Source organism: Momordica charantia, assembly GCF_013281855.1.
Source record: "Momordica charantia cultivar OHB3-1 chromosome 5 unlocalized genomic scaffold, Mcharantia_2.0 BLBB01000005.1, whole genome shotgun sequence".
NCBI lineage: Eukaryota > Viridiplantae > Streptophyta > Magnoliopsida > Cucurbitales > Cucurbitaceae > Momordica > Momordica charantia.
The window spans coordinates 5,527,280-5,550,969 of NW_028275163.1; the positions used below are offsets into that span (position 1 = coordinate 5,527,280).

The 23,690-nt window shown below is 34.5% G+C and overlaps 3 protein-coding genes and 1 pseudogene across 8 annotated transcripts; 1 reads left to right on the top strand and 3 right to left on the bottom strand.

The window, feature by feature from the left end:
• Positions 1-327: 327 nt before the first annotated feature.
• LOC111009178 (wall-associated receptor kinase carboxy-terminal protein) lies at positions 328-2,549 on the top strand. The gene is made up of 2 exons (XM_022282146.2): positions 328-1,278; positions 2,285-2,549. Exons 1-2 carry the CDS (start codon positions 471-473, stop codon positions 2,389-2,391), a joined length of 915 nt encoding a protein of 304 aa, XP_022137838.1. The 5' UTR covers positions 328-470; the 3' UTR covers positions 2,392-2,549.
• Positions 2,550-4,279: 1,730 nt separating this feature from the next.
• LOC111009176 (calmodulin-binding transcription activator 3) lies at positions 4,280-15,070 on the bottom strand. 5 transcript variants are annotated; one of them, XM_088123659.1, is made up of 13 exons: positions 14,802-15,066; positions 14,592-14,713; positions 13,872-13,991; positions 13,056-13,171; positions 11,767-11,855; positions 11,479-11,524; positions 9,733-9,991; positions 8,169-8,368; positions 7,456-7,782; positions 6,648-7,351; positions 5,890-6,463; positions 5,279-5,596; positions 4,280-4,496 (listed from the first exon to the last, which is right to left on the bottom strand). In XM_088123659.1, exons 2-13 carry the CDS (start codon positions 14,629-14,631, stop codon positions 4,398-4,400), a joined length of 2,892 nt encoding a protein of 963 aa, XP_087979785.1. In that variant the 5' UTR covers positions 14,632-14,713; positions 14,802-15,066; the 3' UTR covers positions 4,280-4,397. The 5 variants fall into 5 exon arrangements, 4 of the variants coding, with proteins under 4 accessions (XP_087979785.1, XP_022137835.1, XP_087979787.1 ...); XM_022282143.2 differs by having other exon boundaries at positions 8,169-8,359; positions 14,802-15,065; XR_015790710.1 differs by lacking the exon at positions 4,280-4,496 and adding an exon at positions 5,683-5,795 and having other exon boundaries at positions 5,455-5,596; positions 14,802-15,070.
• Positions 15,071-16,203: 1,133 nt separating this feature from the next.
• On the bottom strand, positions 16,204-19,006 carry LOC111009421 (S-adenosyl-L-methionine-dependent methyltransferases superfamily protein). 2 transcript variants are annotated; one of them, XM_022282496.2, is made up of 10 exons: positions 18,831-19,006; positions 18,551-18,664; positions 18,046-18,114; positions 17,881-17,900; positions 17,756-17,808; positions 17,612-17,642; positions 17,411-17,486; positions 16,709-16,848; positions 16,485-16,574; positions 16,204-16,362 (listed from the first exon to the last, which is right to left on the bottom strand). In XM_022282496.2, exons 1-9 carry the CDS (start codon positions 19,003-19,005, stop codon positions 16,527-16,529), a joined length of 726 nt encoding a protein of 241 aa, XP_022138188.1. In that variant the 5' UTR covers position 19,006; the 3' UTR covers positions 16,204-16,362; positions 16,485-16,526. The 2 variants fall into 2 exon arrangements, with proteins under 2 accessions (XP_022138188.1, XP_022138187.1); XM_022282495.2 differs by having other exon boundaries at positions 16,204-16,574.
• A 1,134-nt stretch (positions 19,007-20,140) lies between these two features.
• LOC111009308 (receptor-like protein EIX2) lies at positions 20,141-23,276 on the bottom strand (annotated as a pseudogene).
• Positions 23,277-23,690: the final 414 nt, after the last annotated feature.

A 23,690-nucleotide genomic window follows, 5' to 3' on the forward strand; every position in this document is an offset into this window, starting at 1 on the left:
ATAGCATAAATAAATACTACTTTTATTCTTATACTTTCATTTTTTGTTTAGTTTAATTCATGTACTTTTTTTATTATAGTCATTTTCATCTAAGTACTTCCGAACCTTTTTTTTCCTTTTTTAAATCTTAGTCCATATCCTTTTGAAAGGTTTGTTTTGCTTCCAACATTACTAGGTTTTAATTATATATAGAATTTGTGTGAAAATTTTATAAAAACATGGCCAAAATGTGTGAATCAAAATCAACCAAAGCTAAAAGTATTTCAACCAAAAAAAAGAAAAGATCATACTAGAATGCACATTGAAATTAAGTTTAGAGTTAAAATGGACAAACAAAAAGTAGAATAAAAAGTGAAATTTACCTTGGAAGAAGAAAGTATCTTTCGTGAACTTATGGAGCAAACTCCGCAATTTCAGTCCCTCGAAATTCTCACTACCTCCACCACCTGAGCTCTTCTCCTCCTCTGCAGATGGCGCCGGTTCCTCTTTCCGCCATCTCCGGCCGCCGGAGCCTCACATTTCCATGGCCGCCGCTGCTGCTGCTGCTGTTACCAGCGACGATCTTCCCTGCTCTCACATTCGCCTCCCCCTGCCGGACCTCCTGCGGCAACATTCCGATCAAATACCCCTTCGGAGTCGACGACGGCTGCGGAGCCCCGCAGTTCCGCCGCATGTTCAATTGCTCCACCGATCTCTTCTTCCTCACTCCCTCCGGCAGCTACAAGGTCCAATCCATCGACTACGACAAGCAATCCATGGTGATCTACGATCCGGCCATGTCGACCTGCTCGATCCTCCAACCGCACCGCGATTTCGCAATGGCGGACCTCCAATCGGTCATCATTCCTCCGGCGCCGGACACCGTCTTCGCTCTGCTCAACTGCTCGATCGATTCTCCGATCCTGAACCACTACAAGTACCTGTGCTTCAACTTCTCCGGCCACTCGTGCGACGAGCTTTACGGCGCCTGCAACGCGTTCCGAGTGTTCCATCTGTTGACGAACAGCTCGCCGCCGTGCTGCTTCACCGGATACGATACGATGAAGTTCATGAGCATGAACATTCTGGATTGCTCGCATTACACGACGGTGTTGAATACGGAGAATCTGAAGGGCGTAGGGCCTTTGGATTGGATTTACGGGATGAAATTGAGCTTTTCTGTTGCGGATTTGGGATGCGATCGCTGCTCCAAATCGGGAGGGACCTGCGGATTTGATACTGAAACCGAAGGATTGCTCTGCCTCTGCTCCGTTTCTTCCAATTATACCAGGGATTGCGGTAAGCTACTCATCAATTTTGCATTGCACCCTCTCCATTTTTATTTCAGGCTAAATTATTCTACATTCTTTCCATATTCTTTCCAGTTTTCTACGGATCCACCTCACACCAACAAAGCATACGCTAATTACCGTTCAACTTTGATTACTTTTTTTTTTCAATTTAAATATATTTTAATTTTGTCTCTCACCGTTGATAAAGGTTAAATTTAAATAATGATAAACTTAATATAACACGATAGTGAATTTGACGGAAATTTAGAGGAGGAAAAATATTATCAGTTTTGTAATTTCTTACCAAATTTTCTAATAAATTAGTAGGAGGTCGAGTTTTTCCTCTATAAATTTTCACAAATTCAATTTTGTTATCGGTAAATTGTAACGAAATAGAGAATAAATTAAAAAAATATTAAAATATTAGAAACTAAAATAAAGATTTTTCATTATTCAAAATGTTCATAAACTTTGAGGTTAGTTTCAATTTTAAAGAATTCACTCATGCTCTTTGATTTTTAAAATTAGTTTAGGGAATAAAATAGAGATTTTAAAAATTTTAGGACAAAAAGTGAAATAAACTTTAAAATTTAAGATTAAATTATAAGTTTAGTAATTTAACTTTGCTTGGGTCTAGTAAGTCTATAAACGTTAAAAAGTGAATAATAGGTGACTGAAACTTCTAATTTTGTATTTAATAAGTCTTTGATCTTGTATGTAATAGTCTTGATCTATTCAAAATTTGAAAAAAATTCACGGATCAAATAGGTCAGGAAACTACTAGCACAAAATTGGCGGCTCATAATCTATTTAAAAATTTTAAAGTTTAAAAACCTATTACACATCAAATAAAAAGTTTATAGCTCTAGTAGATATTTTTTAAATTTGGACCTATTAAACACAAACATAAAAGTTCAAATACCAAATTTGTAATTACGATGATAAAAACGAGATCAAAGAAAAGTGCTAATTCTAATCTAACTAACGAATGTGTGGCATTGTGTGTGTTTCAGTTGGTGGGAACTTTACCGGCGGAGGATATAATCGAGCTCCGGCAGCACTCATCGGAGCATTCATCTTTATTTTGCTAAGTATTGCTCAACTCACTCTCAACTCTTAAGCCATTGGCATCAAAATGTGGTACTAATTATTTGGTGATTAGACAATGTTTTTCCTAAGTGGAAAAAATTCTTAGATTTGGATTTTTCTTTTCAAGATGTTTTATGAGGAGGGGATATCAAAGCAAAAGGGTCCCTAATCTTTTAAGATTTTTATCCACTTGGTCCTCTTTTAAAATCATTAATTTTACATCTAATATATTAAAAGTTATCAATTACATCAAGAAATTTGTTAACATAAAGTTAATATGTCATAAATTATTATTTTATTAATGTATTTAGAATTACAAACATGCTACTTCATCATGCTATTTGAAAAAAAAGTGAATTTTGCTAATCGATCGATCAAATTTTTTTGATGAATGGATTGAATTTCAAGTGTTAAGTAGCATTCGAGTGACATGCTCACGTGTCTTAAATGTATTCGTATAACAATAATTTAATGATACAAAATTTTTGTTAACAATGTTTTCTATTGAAATTTTTTATTGAGAATTTTTAATATAAAAAGAGTAAAATTGGGTTGGAAATTGACTCCGCGGTATTGGAAATTGATTCAATTACCTCTGAGAGCTCATGTTGGTTTTTTTGAATTATTATTTTGTTTAGAACTGTAATAGAGCTGCTAAGCTGACGTAGATTTAGAAATGGAATCAAAATAAAAAATGTGTCACACTCACATATACAATTTGGTAATGTCTTGTAATGCAATAATATAAACGATTTGTGAGATTTATTTAAACTTTTCAAATTTTAAAACAATATCAATTAAAACCCCAGCTCAAAAAAAAAAAAAATTCAAATTAGCAATTCAAAATTTTAATCAATGATTTCTTTTTTAGAGGAAAAAAGTTGCGAGTATGTTCTTTAAAAAAGTAGTTGCAATATGAAAATATTTTAAAACTAATAAATCATTTTGTCCCAAAAAAAAAAACCATGAATTAACTTTTTGTAGTAAAACATTAAATCACTAATTAACGTAGTGTATTAGATTTGCTAAAGCAAACATAGTTCAACGGATTTGCTAAAGCGAACATAGCTCAACGATAATTGACATATATCTTTGATAAAGAGGTTGTAAGTTCGAATCTCCTCCCCAACATGTTATACTAAAAAAAAAACAAGTGCGTTGGTTAACTACTATTGAGCTAAACTCATAATGTTCATAATGTTAATAAGTATGACTTTCTTAATATGATAGTCTATATGATTTTTTTTAATCCATGATAGTGCATATGATTAATCTAGATAGATATTAATAAACTATGATCACTAAATAACTTAATTAACTTAACGTTTTGAAAAAAAAAACTTAATTAACCTAACTTGTATATATCCCCTCAAAAAGGAAAAAAAAAGCTTAACTTGTATATATAATCATTTTTTATATAGTACTTTTTTGAGATAATACTTAACTTATATAGATTAATAATTATCACTGATTTATTGTCACAAAAAAAAAATAACCACTGGTTTACATATAATAATTAACGGTTACTTATTCTCAAAAAAATAAAATATAAAAATAACCGTCACTTACATATATTTATTAATGATCATCAGTAATTTACCTGTAATTGTAATTATTTTTCAGCTGTTATTTTTAAGTATGTTATCAAAATTATGTCAGAGTTGCAACTTACCCTAATTTAACCGAAAATTAAATGCTGTTATTTTTAAATTAAATTTACCTTCTCCCCTTTATTCAACCCTTTATTCAACCTGTTCAGTTCAACCTAAAAAGATCCGTTAAGCTAAGTAATCAAATAAACAATTCAGTCATTTTTTCTTCTATGGTGAAAATATAAACCAACTTCAAGAAGAGACATATTTTTTCCCCAAAAAACATTTCAAAACTTGAGTTATTTACATTTTGACCAAAAAAAAAAAAGAGTGAAAAACCTTTCTTTCTTATGCAATTAGTCATTATTTTTTCCTACACATTCTAAGAGGTTAAAAATGACATATTTACAATGTAAACTGTAACCTGATGGCAGAATCACAATAGTTACTGATCAGCAGCTGAAAATTGAGGCAAATGTCTTTCCTTATGGGTGTCTTGTGAACTCTCACCTTGATTTGAGGCACTGGTTTCTTCCTCATTTATCTGCCATGGGACAAATGATAAAAATAAAATAATTTAAGTTCGACATGTGGGGTGGAGATTTGAACCTTTAAACTTTTGGTTGAAGATATGTCTTAATTAATTGAACTATATTCGAGGACAAATGATAAAAATGAATAAAAAAAGACCAGATGTGCCAAAGATATGGTTCTTCTTCCTCTCACAAACATCAGTCTGTTCATTGAACAGGCGAGAAAATCTATTTAAAATGAAACACTTTTTTTCAATAAGTACTAATAACATGCTTTTTTCATGATTTTTAAATCAATGAAAAGTGTAAAAAAACTAATTAAAAAACTACAGAAAAAAGTGTTTTACTTGCAGCAGAAACACTTTATAAAACTACAGGCCGAGAGGAACTTCAATTGGTTTGTTGTTGTTTTTTTTCCCAAGGTAATTATAAAAAGAAAATTTATAAAAACTACTCTCAAAAAGTTGAGAATGCAGGGAATAATTTTAAACTAATGAAAAATACTTGTAACTAATTAAAAATTTTAAAAATTCATGTAAAATCATTTCACTCTCTACGATTCTTTGTGCTCTTAAATGTTCTTAAAATTCAGAAAACATCAGAGCTAAACATCATTCGAATTGAAATATGCTTTTTATCAATCAAGAACACTTCTAACGTCTTGAAAAAACTATCCCAAAATGAATGGATCTTTTCTCTCCCTATTATTTGTTGGTCTATTGTTTCATAGTTGAGTGAATGAACAGAGAAAGTGGATAGAGATTTTTAAGTAGAGGGTAGTAATTGAGGTTACCTTAAAATTGTCAAACTTTGCTACCAGTCTCATATACTGATGGCGAGCCTCGGGAAAACGAGCCATGGACTTGACGCGAGATAGAGCCTTTTCAACACCAGCATATTTTAGCTTGCGGCCAATTCGTAGAAACTCATATTCATCACTTTTCTCCACCTGTGGGTGTGGGGTAACAACTGTTCCAGTTGCCCCTTCAGCCTTGAACCCTCGCAAACCGACTCTTTTCCGCCTCCAACGCAGAATTGCCTTTTCTACAATACTAACAGACCAAATGACCTTTCTATACTGTTTACGAACTTGATATCCTCTCACATGAGCCTGAAAAAGCAATAAGCATGTGTTTGGATACCGATCTTAAGAAAATAAATAGAAATTAAATTATGATATAAAAGGGAAGCACACACTGGTATAGCCTCTCGAGAGGGCTCTCTCTCCCGCAATGGACTAATGCTCCATAATTTCTTATCCTCCACAATGCACGAAGTCCCTCTACTTAACCTACCCCACCCTAACCAAACTATTAAAGAAATTACAAATATGTCACAACTAATATTAAACCCCTAATGAATGAGGAAATACAAGCATAAAAACTAAATTATGAGCAAAAGTACCTGGATTTTGACGATTCGGTTTCTTATCTTCAAAAATTCTTTTCTTCCCTTCCAGCCACGATAATTTTGTTGTATCCTCACAGCTGCAACATGTAAATAATCCTCATAGTGAATTTTTTGAGCCTTGTTTAAAATGCCAAGAGCTACTAGGTCAAGTGAATCTTCAGGTATCATCTCCTTGTCACTTTCCATTAATTGTTTATGACGAAATGAACGAGCACGGAAAGCGGCATGAATTAAGGCAGCAGCACGAACAGACTTCCTAACAGCAGCGAGAGAGCTTTTCAGGGAAAGGAGCTCATCTTCCGCCATCTGTGATGATACAACATCTGCAGTCTGAATAGCCTCATCAAAGTTAACATTTTCCTCGACATTGTCCACATGATTTTCACCATTGGTCAAAGTACGCAAATGTTCTGCAAGATCAGCTTCAGCTAAATACCCAGAAATTCCCTTATGCCCTCTACTTGATGCCAAATCTGCAGCTTTTTGTCCTTCTGGAAATCCTGAAGTTGGGTCGTCCACGGCACCAGGAGCAGCCCCAAACCTAATCAGTGTAGTGACTGTATCTTCCCTGAGGATCAGAGGACAAAAAGGACATAAAAATGGTGTAAAAGACTAGTCCAAGGTCTACATAAGAAGATTTGGAGCCATGGTATTCTTTTAGAAACAAGCACAACTCCTCCAGAACCAGAACCTAAGTGAAAGAGAACATAGAATGTAAACTAATGCTTAAAAATCCAAGACGTCAATCTAACCTCCCAAAGTAGGACGCCCAGTGAAGAGCTGTCCTTCCATTTGAATCTCTGAAGTTTGGACTGATCCCAGAAGCAACTAATGGACCTATGGCCCATTCATAGCCAAGAGCAGCTGCCAAATGTATGACGCCCTGGCCCTCATCATCCAAAACATGTGTTCCCCTAGTCCCTTCGTGAACCTTGCATACTAGCCACTCGCAAAGTTTGTCCTCCAGCAAAGTTTGAATCATCAAATCCCTAGGGGTCATTTGCTCACTTTTTAGTGCAGTAGAAATCCCTTTCATCATTCTCCATTTTGCACTATTACTTCTTTCTGAATTTATCAAGCTTCTGATTTGGCATTTCTCACATTTTTGGATAGAGCAATTCAACCACTTTTCCTCTACACCTAAATTCAACAAGCTTATCAGACGCATTTGGAGCCGTATTTCATCTTCTGGTGCACTGGCAGTGATAGCATCAGGTACTGAAAGGTTTGGTGGCTTTTCACGATATTCAAACTCTCTAACCTCACTGCAGGCTAGCCTATTACAGCATGTCACGTAAAAGGGAATACGCCCTGGAGCATGCAAAGGAGGAGCTTGACATCGAAGTACATTGTTTGTCAGAACTTCTGCCGGAACCTCAACTTCACCAAACATGCATCCCCACTGATTTTCTGAAGAAAGTTTTTTGCTTCCCAGAAATGAGCCAACTATTAGGACCTTCATTAAAGAAAAAAAGGAAAAAAAGAATGTCATACATCAAATACCCAGCCTTAATGAACCTAAGGGGAAAAGAACATGTCATAAAATAGTCAATACCACACCTTTGTTACATTTCCACGATATGTCCAATCCGGGGAATACTCAATAATACTGAATAACTGTTCTTGGGAAAGAGAAGGCCCCAGTGAATCAACATCCAGCTGCATGTGATGTGAAAAACTGGACACTTCCTTCTCATTATTTCCAGCATTAAGTGTGCACCAATAATTACCAGAGTCCAAAGTCATCAAAGAATCATTACAGTCTCCTCCAATTTCCTTATCCATCCATCTGCTGAAACTGTCGAGTTTTTTGAGTTCTCCAAAACCTTCATGGTTCAAATTATCTTTTAATGTCTTTTCTACCTTAACACAGGAATTATCTACCACCTGAGAATCAGAACACATACAAAGTAGACGAGATAAGTTCAAGCCATGCTTCTTTTTCTGAAGCAATAAAATAGAGGATTGGGTACTTCACGAATAAAAAACATAACAATAGAGAAAAACAAATAATCAGAGTACATGAATCAACGGTTAAAACTACTAATTGCCTGACAGCACCAGATATCTTGAAATCATAACTCTACGTTTTATAAGTAACTAAAACATTAAGAAATCTATTTATATATATACACATATATTAGTAGACAAAGGATGCACTACACAGTGTAGATTCAAATGTTCTGTCATAAAGATTAATGATACTATCAGAGTAATTTCATAAACCCAAATCACAAAATAAATATGTTGATCATAAATTGCAATCAACAAACCTGAACAGTTCTCTGAGTAACTGCTTTCGCTGCAGGTATATCTGCATCGGCAATCAAGCCATCTTCACTATTTACCATATCTTTCTCTAAGCCACAAAAAGCCAATCTAGCATCTGTCAACTCATGCGTAATGGAGTCTGTTGTGCCAGATTGTATAATCACGAATTCTTGTTCAGACAAGACAGATGACCCTGCACCATCTCAAACCAGAAAACAAAACCCTAATAAGCCAGCTAGACATAAACCCAAAAAATGGATCATTTTTAAACTCCCTGCCGTAAGACTAAACATGATAAACCAGAAAGTAACAAACAATTGTAATTACAAAGTTTCAAAAGTAATTGATGTAGTAAATTTTGCTTTTTTTCTTTTTTTTTTTGGGATAAGAAACACTTGTATTAAAAGTCAAAAAAGAGGCACAGCCTAGCTTTTCTTGTAATATGGAACAGGACTACGTTCCATTGGACAAATGTGCTGAACATAGCCAGAACCAGAAGCCTACAAAAGCCAAAGCTAAAACAAAAAAAAAATCTTCCAATTGATACAAGTCGTAACTACTAACTATGAAAAGCTTATTAAGAGAACTCCAATGGGAGGATACATGTAACGATCTCCATCACAACAGTCCCTATCCAACCCTTGGAAGATCTTCCTATTCCTCTCATTCAGACTTCCTATTGGATAACACCAACAGGATTTAACCAAAGGGCCTTAGCTTTCTTCTTAAGATGCTCACTGCAGAGCATTCAGAAAATGAAGTTCAGATTTCTAAGGAAAAGCAGTAGCTTGATCAAAAGTTTTCAGCAGCTTAACCCAAAAATAAAAAAAAAGAGAAAGGGCAACAAAGGAACAAATAGTCAAGTTTCTTCCCCTTTATTACACCAGTCTCACACACCGCAATAACAAAAATTAGTTTTCTTGGCAAGCTCAAACATTTAAAAAGATGAACTTTACAAGAAATTTTTAATTACTTGGGCCAGACTTTTAATAAGCTTGGTCCTCTGGCTCTGATATTCAAACTAACACTGACCGACCATAGACAGAGATAACCCGCAGCTCTTCAAAACAAAGAGTAACAAAGCCATATGTTTATCACTTGTGATTTTGCTGCTGATTTCTGGAACAGGATCCCAGGATCCTTTGGGAGGCAGATTCCTCTCACCTCTAATATGAATATTCTCCTTCTTTCCTTTTTGGTGGACCATCATTTCAAAAAAGATGGAGGAATTCTATGGGAGCAACTGATTCAAGCCTTTCTATTGACCATTTGGCAAGAAAGGAATAACAAAATCTTTAATAACAAATCTCGCCCTTCCAATAGATTTTATGATCAAGTTTTTGTATTGGCTTTGGAATGGTGTAAATGCTTTTATTCCTTATTCACAAATTATAGTCTTGACAATCTTTGACTAATTGGAAGGCTTTTCTGTAATATCCAGTGTTTTGGAAATCTCTCATGTTATCTGTATATTTCATATATCAATAAAACATTTGTTTCTTACCAAAAACAAAAAGGGAAAATTCTTGAGAGTGGAGGAACAAAAATGCAGCATTTTAGTTTTACCTGCAGGCAAATATACAGGCGACATACTGGATTTAAGCACATGATTAACATCAGAAGAGACTACAGAGTCATGTCTGATGCTAGAATCCACACCCCCATTCTCTGAGCGCACTATTTGCCTAAGAATTAATGGACATGAAGTATGAGCTGAGCCAACAGGTGAATTTGCCTGCAGAAAGACGGGTGTTGTACCACCTTGATGGCCTCCAGCCTGTGACCCTGGATCAACTGACACACGAGAGATGCCAGACTTGTAACCCTACATCCCTCCAACAGTTCAATAGACAACACCAAAAATAAAAAATAATAAAAATAGAAGTAAAAAGCCCAGGCACTTGGACAAGAGTAGAAAATCGCTACAGTACAATTTAATAAATTCAACTAATCCATTTTTAATCATGAGTAACAGGTGTTTGAACAAAAGGTCACAAAACTCCTTGGCTAGTAATTTTGATTTCGTTTTGTTGTCAATTTTATGAAAAAAAAAAAGAGTCTAAGAAGTTTGTCTAAATCATATTTGAGTTATAATATATGTTTCAAGAGTCCACATAATTTTAAGAACTCAAGGACACAGTAGTACAAACTATAGAACACATCCTGTTCAAGTAAATTAGATTTGTTTCAAGAGCCCACATAATTAGTCAAACAACTCACAAGTAAGCTAGCTGACAAAGGAATTTTTGCAAAAATAAACTAATTTCAATTGATAGAAGTAGAACACAAACGATAGCAAGGAGGATGATAAATCTCAATTTATTGATCAAATAAGTAGAAGAAACAAGCCTAGGGAGAATTTGAGAGCTCCCCTCTCCTAACTCTAACCAATTAAATAATCGAAGATGCTTCCTAATGACGCCTACTGACCAACATATAGTTTCCTACCAGCTAATTGGGCAGGTTTACCCACTACAACCTATATTGGTCTCGCCCAGTATAAAAGCTCATTAAATACATGACCCCAAAATAATAACAAAAGAAACCCCTAATCATGCTTACTCCTCTCTCTCCCTCGTGTACCCTTTTTCTGCTATACAAGCACAATAGTACCTAGCTCTTCAGTTTTAACCTTGACATATCGATTTGAGGTATTATTTTTTCAATAATAAATTAAGCTTTTTTGAGATATTCATATTATCAATTGAAGTAATGTCTGAATATCAAAAAGAGGCATATTTGATGAAGGAAGGAGAAAAAAGAAGCTCAAAAACCACAAGCGAAAAAGAAAATTCTGAACTTAAGAAGTTTGATCGAAAAGAGATATTCAATTGATTAAAATGACATAGAAGACACTGAGATCAATCAAACCAATATATGAGATTGAAGAGGCAGAATCCAACTTCAAGTGAAATACTTTATTCTATCACATTATCCGCTTCCTATACTGACATTCCAATCTATTAAGAGTGTCTCCCTCTTACTTCTTGCAAAACACAAACATCAACTTCAAAAGAAGAGTTATAAGTTTGGAGTTCAACCTATTCAGCCCCCTTCCCTTCAAGGTTAATAACTTAGCCAGACTTCCGTTATATGAATCTTTTAGGACATGATAGGTCTTGGTCTAGAAATACCCAGCTCAATTGCATTTCAAAATAAGCCGAAGGAAAAATAGAACTGGTAGAAGATGTACTTTCACACGAGTTATAACTTATAAGCACCATCAAAAGGCTCAAAGTCTCACTCTTTTAAAAACTCTTAAAAGATACAGGGAAGTACAAACAGGTGTGAAAAAATAGATTAATACAATACCTCCTTTACTTCTCTGTAATGCACAAGGACAATATGCTCTAATTGCCTGAAAACAGTAAAACGTGAAAGTAAAAGAAGGCAACAAAATGTGATGAGTATTTACAAATTACTCTAAAATAGAAGATTCAACAGGACCTAAATATGCTCAAAACATAATTACATGCTTCATGCTTGCTTGAGCAAATCGTTTCATATGAACAAGCCCTCCTATGAAATAGATCTACCAGAATCCAAAACCTAAAATTATAAATAATCAGGAAAGAGAGATGGAGAGACAGCAGAACTCACCCATCAAGCATCCAATAACTTCGTCGCTGAAAGTTCTCATTGTCCTCACCATGTGCATAGTAGCAATGCAGAACATCCACACTTCCAGCCTACAAACAAGAAAATAATTAATTCACAAAATGAAACATGTAAGCAACTTCAATCCGCAGAAAGGAAGGAAGGGGTACAAGGTATGCACAAAAAGAATATTATGCACCATATAATAATAGGGGTTGACATGACTTAACTACAAACATCTGTGCAAAATGATAGCAAAAATTAGCACTAGAAGAAAAATTGTAAAGTAAAAAGGGAAGATGACTTTAGATCATATAGACTCTTTCTCATGATAGAAAATTCAACACCTAACAAAGTAAAAAATCATGACTGAAGCCATCTCCAGTTGTTTTGATGCTGATACTTTTTCCAGTATAACTTAATGTTTGTTAGTTATCCATGTCATTTATCCACATTTGAGGCATTTGATTTGAAAGAAATTAGAGGCTTTTCAAAAATAAAGTGTGTGTTGAGGAAAGTTTGGCTTTGATAAAGACACGTGTGCCTTCTTGAAGTGCTATTTCTTAAGCTCCCTACTCGTTTTTTGACATTAATTCTTGTTGGGAAACCTTCTTGTAATTTGTTCAGTTTGTATGTAATTGTTAATTTTTGGTTCTGGAGATTAGTAGTCTTTTTTTTTATTTTTATAAACAAGATACGAAATTCTCATCGATTAATGAAAAGGAACAAAAGTGTTCAAATGATACAATCTCCCAAAGGGAGAGAAGAAAACAAAATAAAGAATAGGAAAAGTAAAAAACCCAAAGAGGGAGATACAACCCAATTGAACAAGAAAGATTAACGACATAAAAAAATAAGGGCTACTTTGAGAATGAGCCTCCCACTTGCAACTTGCAAGGAACCTTTGGGCATTAGTAGTTACTACTCCTAAAAGAGGTCTTTAGAATGTAACTCTTCAATTATTAATAAAAGTTCCTTGTCCCAAGTAGAGAAAAAAAACATAATGTCAATTTTTTATAGTAAGAATCAAGTGCTCCAGCTTCTACATATCAATAAAAAAGATTTGTGTAGATGTATATACCTTATAATATTTTCTTGATAACTGGGAGTTGGAGCCTACCTTCTTATAATATTTGAGAACAGAAAGAACTGAATAAAGCAGTATGGACATGGGTAATATGGGAATCAATCTGACAATGGTCAAGACCAAACTATACATGCTCAAGAGCCCCACATCACTCATAACCAAAGGGGAAAAAGTTAACTTACTACCAACAGATTGAACAGCACACCTTCAACTTTTCATGAGCTTCTTTGACAGTTTTTCCATCTTTCTTCTTCCTCCATCTATGACCATCTTTACGAAAGTATCTAAGTGCTTTCCGATCAAAAAGGAACAAGGATCCAGCTGTAAGTGAAAGTATCAAGTTACATTATGCACGTGCAGAAAATTTTGAAAAACTGCTGGAGGAATAATACTATAATAGAAAATACTTAAGCAGCCTCTTATCTGAGCAATACTTGAGCAAGCAGCATTGAAGTAAACACAATCTCTTATGAGAGAAGTTTATAAAGCAATCAAAAGGCAAAGGAGGTAACAAAAAGACACTGATTGAGCAAGCAGCATTGAGTAACATTGTGGATAATGCACTTCCATATCCTAGAACACCTTAAACACATCGGTTTCAACGGTGTTCCAACTTTCAAAAGTTCAGGAAAAAAAACACACACACGCACATAAAATCCAGATCATGAGGTTTTTGGTTGCACAACACCTTCACAGCCTTGAGAATTTTCTCCTCCTCAAACAGTTGGAAACAAATTTTATTCCATATGTAACCATTCAAAATCTAAGAAGTTTATCTTTCCCTTTTTCTAAGCCAATAGATTTCGTAATGGTGTTTAAACTCAAAATCACATAAAATAATTTCAAACCTAGCAAGCCATAAACAAATTGCAATAACTAGAAAAATAGAACACTAAAGAACCTGAAGCAAACCAAAAATGCATCAATATTAATTTAAGAACCGGCATTTTGATACGATGTAGTCTACCTATATGCAAATTCAGAGCAGCTATAAAATACTGAGAAACATCAAAGCAGTAACCTGGAGGCCGAACTGGAGGATCTGGTGCTAAATGAAACTTTCTGTAGTTCCGAAGAATTTCACAGATTTCAGCTGGCCGAAGCCACCGATTCTGTGCTTCCTGTACTATCCGTCCTAGATCTGCCAAGATTCCAAAATGATACAGACGTTCAACAACAAAGAATTAAAATGGCCAAGGCGCACTAGAAAGAAGAAAAAGTTACTAAATTAAAAAATATATATATATAAAATACAAAAACTACAGGCATCTTTATCGTAAAGAAATACATTAAGTCATTACTGGCTCGTGAAAATAAGATTTACAAGAATACAGAAACAGCTAAGTTTCACTGTTCCATTTGGGTTCCTTTTGTAGTTATCTTTTCTTTATAATTAACAATAATTAGAGAGGTTCCTTTTTCACAAACTCCAACTAAGAGTACTAGATTTTGAATAAAACTCCTCGCTAGTTTAAAATAGTTAATGAAGAAATCACATGCAGAATACTGAACACTTGGCGAGCGACAGATAGAAATGGCAAAGCCAAAAACTCAAGACAAGAGTCGCTCATTCGGTTAAGAAACTTTAAACAAAACTCCCAAATCCTTCGCATTAATTAATTAACAGAAATAAAAGACTAGGAGAGATATGCATGCAGCAAATAATCAAACACAATGCAGTATCAATACCATCGTCAGACACAGAAAAACACAAAAATCAAGAATCAAGACGAAACCTGACCTAAATGATGAGTGGGAATGAATTTCCTGCTCTCAGCCATCTAAGACAGCATTACACAGTGAAACACACTACTTGTCCCCACCATCAATCGTAAGTTCCAATCGGAATCTCGGAAGACGACCCTGCACAGAGAAAGAACGACATAAACACAAAGAAATTGGAGAATGCGTGAAAAATAAGTCGACAAAGAAGAAGGAGAGCAGATTCAACCCTAGAAAGCGCAATGGTTGCGAGAGACGAGGCGAAATGGGAGAAAAACAAAAGGAAAGTGAGATTGAAGAAGAAGAAGGATGGGATGTGTGAAAGAGATGATGGATTTGGAGTCAACGAATCTGTGATTTGCGTTCACACGAACGGTTGCGGCTATGGAATTTCTTCGTTCGTTCAGGTGGTTGCGTTGATCATCGGGAATGGGATCACTCGCTTCCCTGCAAGGAATTCTTGCTGACAACGACACGTTGGAGTTCTTAACAATGATTTTGCGAGATTGGTGTACTTGTACAGTCCCATAATTAGTGGTTTTTTTTTTTTCTTTCCTCATTTTTTTTCTTTTCTTTGTTTTACAAATTAAAAGAAGAAGAAAAACTGAATCTTCCGCGTCAAGAAAAATGAGTAAATCTTAAGATATTAAATTTCGGAAAATACTTGGAAAATCAAATATTATTTCAACGGGCATTGAAAAATTAACAATTATTAATTTTTATAAAATATTTATGCATTATTCTTTCATAATTGTCAAATATTAAGCGAGGACAAAATTGCTTTTACTATTAATGAGTCGAGTATTTTTCTTAAGTTTTAGTCGACATGGAGGCGTATCGAAATTTCTATCATGTGCCAGCAAAAAACAATAAAATATTATTGATGTAAACTTAATATGAATAGCTGTTTAGCTTAACTATAATTGACACCTATTATTGATTAAAAAGTCATTAGTACGAATCTTTTCATCCCTTGTTGTATTAAAAACAATATTAATGATAAAAATTTTGACCAAACAAGTCACATTTTGGTCAAGCCACGTTGTCCAAGATTCAAGAGAAAGATCTTAACCTGGCAAATATATTTTACCCTCCTACTAAACTTTTGTTATTTATTAAAAAAAATATATCTTTAATTATGCTTTCGTCAAAAGCAAATATCGCCCTACGTTCTCCGATCTGCATACCGAGGAATAGAAAGGGAAGATTTGTGTTATGAGATGAAATTTGCATTACAATTTACAAATACAAATGCAAAAGGGAACATAGCTCAGCAGTAATTTACATATATCTCCAAATAAGTTATTTTCAAATTATGTTTGGATTGCCTTGTCAACCAAATGTAGTAGGGTCAGGCGGTTGACCCGTGATTAGTCGAGGTGCGCGCAAGCTGGTCCGGACACACGGATTTCAAAAAGAAAAAAAATTGTTTGGGTTGGCTAAAAGGAAGATCCAACTTTTCTACGTATCAATTTACTATAATTTATCCTCTCCTAAGTTTCAAAATTAAAAAATATATATATATATATATATATATACAAAAGGTAGAACTTAAAATTCAGGCCATTTTAGTAAATTTTTAGCCACGCAGCTGTTAACATAAATTCAAATACAAATCCAGGCACTAAATATAAATTACACGAGTCTAAGTTTCTACATCTCATATATTTCCACAAATCCAAACACGAATATTCCTTTAGGATTTTGTTGAACCAAATCTGAAGTGTACTAATGATGTAAAATACAAAGTCATGAAGGAAGTGAAGGCAGGTTGGCTCCAGAGAGAAGTTCTGATAAAATGCAGTGAGAAACAGTTTAGCCAACTAACAAGTGACAACCGACAACACCTCAATATAACTACAACCTGAAAAATCATGTTACAGGACACAAAAAAATTGCGATGAAGTCCTACGTTTCGATTTAAGGAGAACACTGGCTTTATCGGGTCCTCTTCTCACTCAACAGCAACATCATGCTTTTGGTCTGGCTTCAAAGAACTATCCTGAAACGGCGAAGAAGGAAGTCGAAAAATCCAATAGTAAGATAACAAACTTATGCAATTTATAACAGTATTGGTGTGAAGTTTTTTGCAAGCTTCAGAAAGGGAAATGCTACGATGCAGTACGTGTTGCTAACCTTAGTACAGACGTATATAAAGTGGACATCGGGATTCTGCCCAAGCACGGTTTCTAGCGAGGTTGCATTGTCGTCAAATGGAACAGGACTCAACAGATCCCATCTTGGAGGGTCAGTCCTTCTCTCTGAAACAAGTTTCTCTGCAAGATGTCAATAAGAGAGAAGGATGAGATTTGAAGGACACCATTGACAAGTGTTTCTAGAGCTGTTTTAAGACTAGGAAAAATAGTGAAACAACAGACTTGGAATATATACCAGTTCAATAGGTTGTAAATTACAAACTTTGTCAAAACGCATTAATAGAAGTCCTTATTCTCTAGTAATATTTGACTACATAGTTTAAGAAGTAAACAGCACAAGATACTCTTCATCAATCATCATAAGCTACTCCTCTAAAAGTTGGGCATTCGAGCTTCTCAGATCGTAAAGCCATTTTCTTATCAGACAATATAGAACAAACGGAACACAGATCATAACAAGTTAGGAGGTCTAGAAAGTTAAGGTATTAAATATTTGAACCACAACCCCCACAGCAAAAGTAAAGTGTGTGGAACAGAGACAAAGTAAGGGGCAGACTGCAGAGGCATCAAATACGGCCATGCAACTGTTGTTGAACTATAAAATGAAACAAATACACAGACCCAAAGAGCAGATATACTGACTTTAGAGCAGTAAATAGCTGAAATTTAGTTTTGATCAAACCTATGACATGAAGTTTTATCAATGGGAAAGTACGCCTCAATAGACTTAGTCTATATGTGGGAGCTCCATATGTAACCTGCAGATTTGTAATTACCATCAAGAACAACAATCGAAACACAGTAGTAAACTACTCATTCTTTGCATATGACACTACGAAACAAATTTGAGGAAAGAGGGAAGAGTATTAAATATTGAAGTTACCAAAATATATACTCCATTTTCCTTGAGGACCCTATAGTTTGTCATCAACTGCTTCAATATGTAGTGAACAGATCAAGAAAGAAAATTTATACGTAAAAATAAAGAACTCATAAGATAATCATATAGTCCATTGTTGCGATTTACCTCCAAACTTCTTCAAGCATCTTAGTAGCATTTTGTCGCGAATTATTTCCACACTAAAATTAAAATTTCTTCATAAGCAATAGATGTTGAAAATATAACAACGTATGAAAAAACCCAACACTCACCAATAGAGAGTCTAGGGTCCCTGGAAATATCACATGGAAACAATCAAAAAGTTGAGGAGAGAAAATTGGAAAACAACACAATCATGTGCACACACACACACACCAGAAAAGCAGATAAAAATGGATGAAGAGAGAATTGGAAATCAGATTCATGGAATACTACACCTTTGTCAAGAACGGTGTCGAAAGAACATGTTTCAAATGTACTCATATCACGAACATCCATTTTCATATCTGTTTAATTGAAAAGGAACACTTGAATCACAAATAAAATTTCAAAATGTACATCATGTATATTCCTATTCAATGTACAATGATATAGGTGTAATATAATTCAACTTTGAAGGGAAAGAAAAAGAAGTAGAATACTTGATTGTAAGATCGAATTAGGGGAAAGAACTCAGGGAGCATTTGGCTCACAAATTAAGTTTGTATAGCTTGAATTTGTAAACCCATTTTTCAAGCTACATAAACGCACAAACCAAACGCTAAAAGATACAACTATTGATTTCTGTAGCTCACTCTTCCCACAATCTAGATAAACAAACTAGGTCTCGTAATTCCAAACTACACTAACAAGGCTCGATAAACCATACGCCAACTGTCCCCTTTATGAAAGATCATGAAAAAAGAAAACGCCAATTTAACAAAAAGAAACCGAAAAACGTACATTTCATCTGCGGACGATCACAATATTTCCTCTGCATTGCTTCGATCACAACAGAGGATATATCGATATTGACAACATCCTGATAACCATCGTCGACCATGCCTTCGCTAAATGCTGCAACAACAACCGCAAGAAAAACAAAAGATTCTTCAAGAACTAATTCCAAGAAAATGGCTCTTTCCTCAAGATACAGAGTGGAAATGCATTGCGTTAACGGCGAGCAACAGATCTGAGAAAGAAGAATGAAAGGAAGAGGGGAAAATTTAGAAGGAAAAGAAACCTGAGTTGCCGCATCCGATGGCGAGGATGCGATGATGGTGGGAGACGTAGAGATTGATCAATGGCGCCAAGGAGTGATACTTCTGGTACCAATCGAAGGGGCCAGATTCGTTGGAGTAGCGATTGTCCCAGTAGCAGGGCTCGCCGTAGGCCTGCGTAGAACTCTCCGTCGCCATGATTTCTCCTCCTCACTTTGAAAATTTGATTGGATTTTTCGAAATCTGTTATTCCGTTGGCGGTGTGGTTTTATATGCTCGAATTCTGGAAGGTAGTGGAAAGAAATTGTTGCACAAGGATTTTGGCTTCCAGCAAAAGGCCAAGGGCGTTTCTGTCATTTGGCGAACAATCAGATGTGTTTTTCAAGAGGAAGAAGAAAATAAACTGTGATTCCCTCTTTACCCCTACTTTAATATATTAAAAAAGATGCCATTTTCACAAATAATATTCTCTCTCCTTGAGATGAGATTTAAATAGAGGGACGAGACATAACAAATAGGTCATAATTTATAATCTCTAATCCTACATGTTTTATTAAAAAACAAAAGTTTAAATATTATTTTAGTGTCCGCCTGTATATATTATCGTGTTAGAAAAAAAAGATACTATTTGTGTATCTCTCCTTTCGACTTTGGTTTATTTACCGTATTTTCAACATCATTATCTCTGTTTTTTCAATTTTGTTCATATACTACGAAACGACAATTTTAATTCCTTTACATTTAAAAACGGATCATTTTAGTCTCCACATTTTCATTTTTACCTCAATTTTTTATATATAATTTTAGCATAATATTTCACTTATTTCCTGAAATGTAATCATAAATTACATATAATTTGTGAATAAAGTTTAAATATTATTTTGGTTTCAATCCTATATTTCATCGTATTTAAAAAGAGAAAGATACTATTTTGTATATCTCTACTTTCAACTTTGGTTTACTTTGTTGTATTTTCAAATATCATTATTTATGTTTTTTCAATTTTTGTTCATAGACTTTACACGAAACGTCAATTTTTATCTTTTTACATTAGAAAAGTCTCAACATTTTTAGTTTTACCTCCATTATTTATATTATTATTTTAGCATGATATTTCACTCTCTATATTTTTGAAATGTAATCATAAATTTTATTGTCGATAAAGTTTATGTAAAATTTTTATTAATATGTATAAAATTATTACTCTTTAATATTATAAACATGAAAATAGACATTTTGAAAGTAAAATAACCCAAACACATCGTATTTAAAATTCTTAAATTAAAACCTTTACTTGATTCATTGGCCAAGCAAGTGGAGCCGAGCCACAGCCTTAATAGCTTCTTCTTCGTCTCATTCTTCTCACAGGAGTAGGAAAAAAACCAATCTTTTCCAATATAACGCAACTCACACGATCCACAAGACAAAAGTAGCATATTCTCCTCCTTCGGCTAGTGAAAATGGCAAAAAACAGGACGTTGAGACCAACAGGAAAACCAATTGCCATACTAATATAAAACCCAAACATTATTATTTCCGACTCATTCTTCTCTCCATCTTCTTCACTTGTAGAAATTACAGGAACAAGGCCATTTGCATCCCATGGGCACTTGGCATGGAGAAGAGATCCACATAGAAAAGGATTGCCTTCATAAATGGAGGGGTCTTCCAGTGTTTGAAGTTGATTGCCCCTTGGTATGCTGCCCGTCAAATTATTGAATGACAGGTTCAAATGTTCCAAGAAATGTAGAGAATTTAAACTTGCAGGAATGTTTCCAGAGAGATGGTTGCAGGAGAGATCAAGCGTCTCTAATTGCTGCATGGCTCCAATATTCTTTGGAATGGTACCAACAAAATGATTGTTGGACAAGTTTAGAGTACCCAAATACACAAACTTTGTTATCTCATTTGGAATTTCTCCACTCAATTTGTTCCTTGAAAGGTCTATTGTCATAACGTATTTGAGTGTGCTACTGTATTCAAACTCTCTTCCTTTCACAACCAACGTTGTTTTTTTGCATGGAAGCTGAGCCCAACTCGATAATACACATAGTTGTCAAATCTCATAGCGTAGTCGTCATAAATGAAATTTGTCCAATTATACAAACAACTTGGAACTTCTCCCAAAAGATTGTTGTTTGAGAGATCTAATATACGAAGTAAAGAAAGATTGCACCACTGTGTGGGAATAGTTCCGCTGAAATGGTTAGATTGTAGATTTATCAACTGCAGCTCTGGCATTACTACTCCTATCCATGAAGGAAGGCTTCCATATAGTCTGTTTCTACTCAGATCAATCATGCTAAGGGATGAACAATTCTGCAAAGATTTGGGAATTTCTCCATGGAAATGGTTGTTCCTCAATATTAATATATTCAGAGATGTCAACAAACCTATTGTCTTTGGAATTTTCCCATATAGATTATTGTTGCTCAAATCAATGATAGATAATGCTTCCAATTTATCCCAATAGTCGAGGAGCTCCCCTGAAAGTTGATTGTCTGATAGAGAAAAAGCTTCAAGATATCTCATTTTTTGAGTGGACGAGATTGATGGAATCGTGCCAACCAGATGATTTTGTGACAAATCCAATTTTATCAAATGGGGCATCAAATCACCAATATTTGAGGGTATAGGACCCCACAATAAATTGTTTTGAAGATATAGGACCTTTAGTTTAGGATATCTAAATGGGACCGAATCGTCTTGGGGTGTGAAGAGGTGAGATAACTTTCCTTTGAGCAAGTTGTTGGACAAATCCAAGCCAATAATGTGAGAAGACATCTTAGAAATCCACCCATGTGGTATAAAATCAGAAATTCCAACATTAGAGAGAGCAACGTTACTCAGTCCAGTTTGATTTTGAAGCCAAATTGGAAATTGAGGACCAATAAAGCAATTTTCTAAATAAAGATTCTTGAGTCTGAAAGGAGGAATCCAACCATGGGAAATGTTGAAAACCAATTGTTGAATCTCTCCCTGGCTTATTTCCAACCTTTCCAACTTTGTCAAATGCGTCAATTCAACTTCTGTTATAACTGATTTCCATGAATTTTCATAACTTTGAAACCAAATTAATTCTGAGAGTTGTCCAAGAGGTATAATGCCATTCAAGAAATTATTTGAGACATCCAATGTCTGTAACAATGATAAGTTACCGATCGAATTTGGAAGCGAACCCCATAATTTATTAAATGAAAGATCAAGGTCTCGTAGGTTCTCAAAGGTGCCCAGTGAATTTGGTATCTCTCCGATCAATCTATTGCTACTGAAGTCCAAGGTTTCCAAATTATTCTGAGAACAATTTGAAGAACTACCAAAAAACTCATCAAGTTTACCACTAAAATAGTTGCCACCAAGACGAAGATATTGTAATTGGCAAAGATTTCATAAAAAGTTTGGTATGTGATCTCCAACTTTATCTAATATGGTCCCACTTAAATCAAGATATTGAAGATTTTTCAATTTCACAAAATTCCGAGGAATTGTACTTTGAAAAGTATTGTATCCTATATCAAGTTTTGTAAGGCTAGTAAGATTAGATAGCCACAAAAACGAAGAACTTATTGAATTGAACGATAGATCAAGGACTTTGAGGGAAGTCAAATTTAGAAAACCAATTGAATCATCGAAACTTGAAATACCACAATCCCGTAGGTGTAATTCTGACAAAGAAGAAAGCCTATTGACTACATGAATCCAATTTGCTTGTACACTATCTAAATTTACCCGTCCAATATCAAGATACTTTAAAGAAGATAGACCTGATAGCCATTGCAAGTTTCCACCATGCAAATCATCTGCCATTGATGCTTCATTTATTAGTAAGTTATATGCACGAAGGTCTAGATAATTCAAATTTGACAAATTTCCAAGATTGGGTGTAATCACTCCACCAAAATTTGCAAAAGAGAGATTGAGATACTTCAGACTTTTGAGCATCCCAAATAAATATGGAATTGGAGCACGTTCAAAATTATTGACACTTAGATCCACATAGTTTAAATGTTCGAGCTCAAGTAGAGAATGACTTATATCACCTCCCAAACAAGTCTTTTTGTACCCTTGTAGAGCACTCTTGAAATCTATCTTTTGATCATCATAATCATAATTGTGAGAACGGAAAATGGTGAAGCCCAATAAGTTTCGCAGATCAATCTTTGTAACTTTTCTGGAGACGAAATCACAAGTTATGCCAAACCATTGACAACAATTGTCACCCACCCAAGAAGAAAGCCTACCTGAAGGATCTGATAAGCTTTGTTTGAAATCGACAAGAGCTCTCCTCTCAGCAGCAATGCAGTTGACAGTTTGAGTGATATTCGAAGCCGAGTTCAATTTCACGAGTAAACAACACAACCATACAAGAACCAGAGAATTTATGACACGAGTGGTGAAATGGTTATCCATGTGCTTGATCCGATTCTCACAGAAGAAATACAAATGATATGTTATGAGATGGACGATTTTGCAAAGCTATTAATTAATGGGATAGATATATATATTCATGGTATTTTTTAAAAATTATTAAAAAAATCGACATATTATTTATATTTATTAAAAAAAAAACATTTAAGTTTCACATGGCAAAAAGGGTCATGTATGGACCACATATACTGACTTGATACAACTTCCACACATTGAGAAGGTCTTTATTGGCTCTATTGGATTTACTTATCATAGCTTGTTAAATAACTGCGGTCAATTTTGATCTTAAAAAGATCTGCGAAAATTTGAAGTAAATTAATGTTTTGGTAAATTTCAATTGTAAAAAATATATATATATAAGTCACGGAATTGGGTAAATTAATAATAAAAATTGTTGTAATTTAAATATAATGAACCAAATCAGTTGTTTGTGTTGATATTTAATTTTATAATTA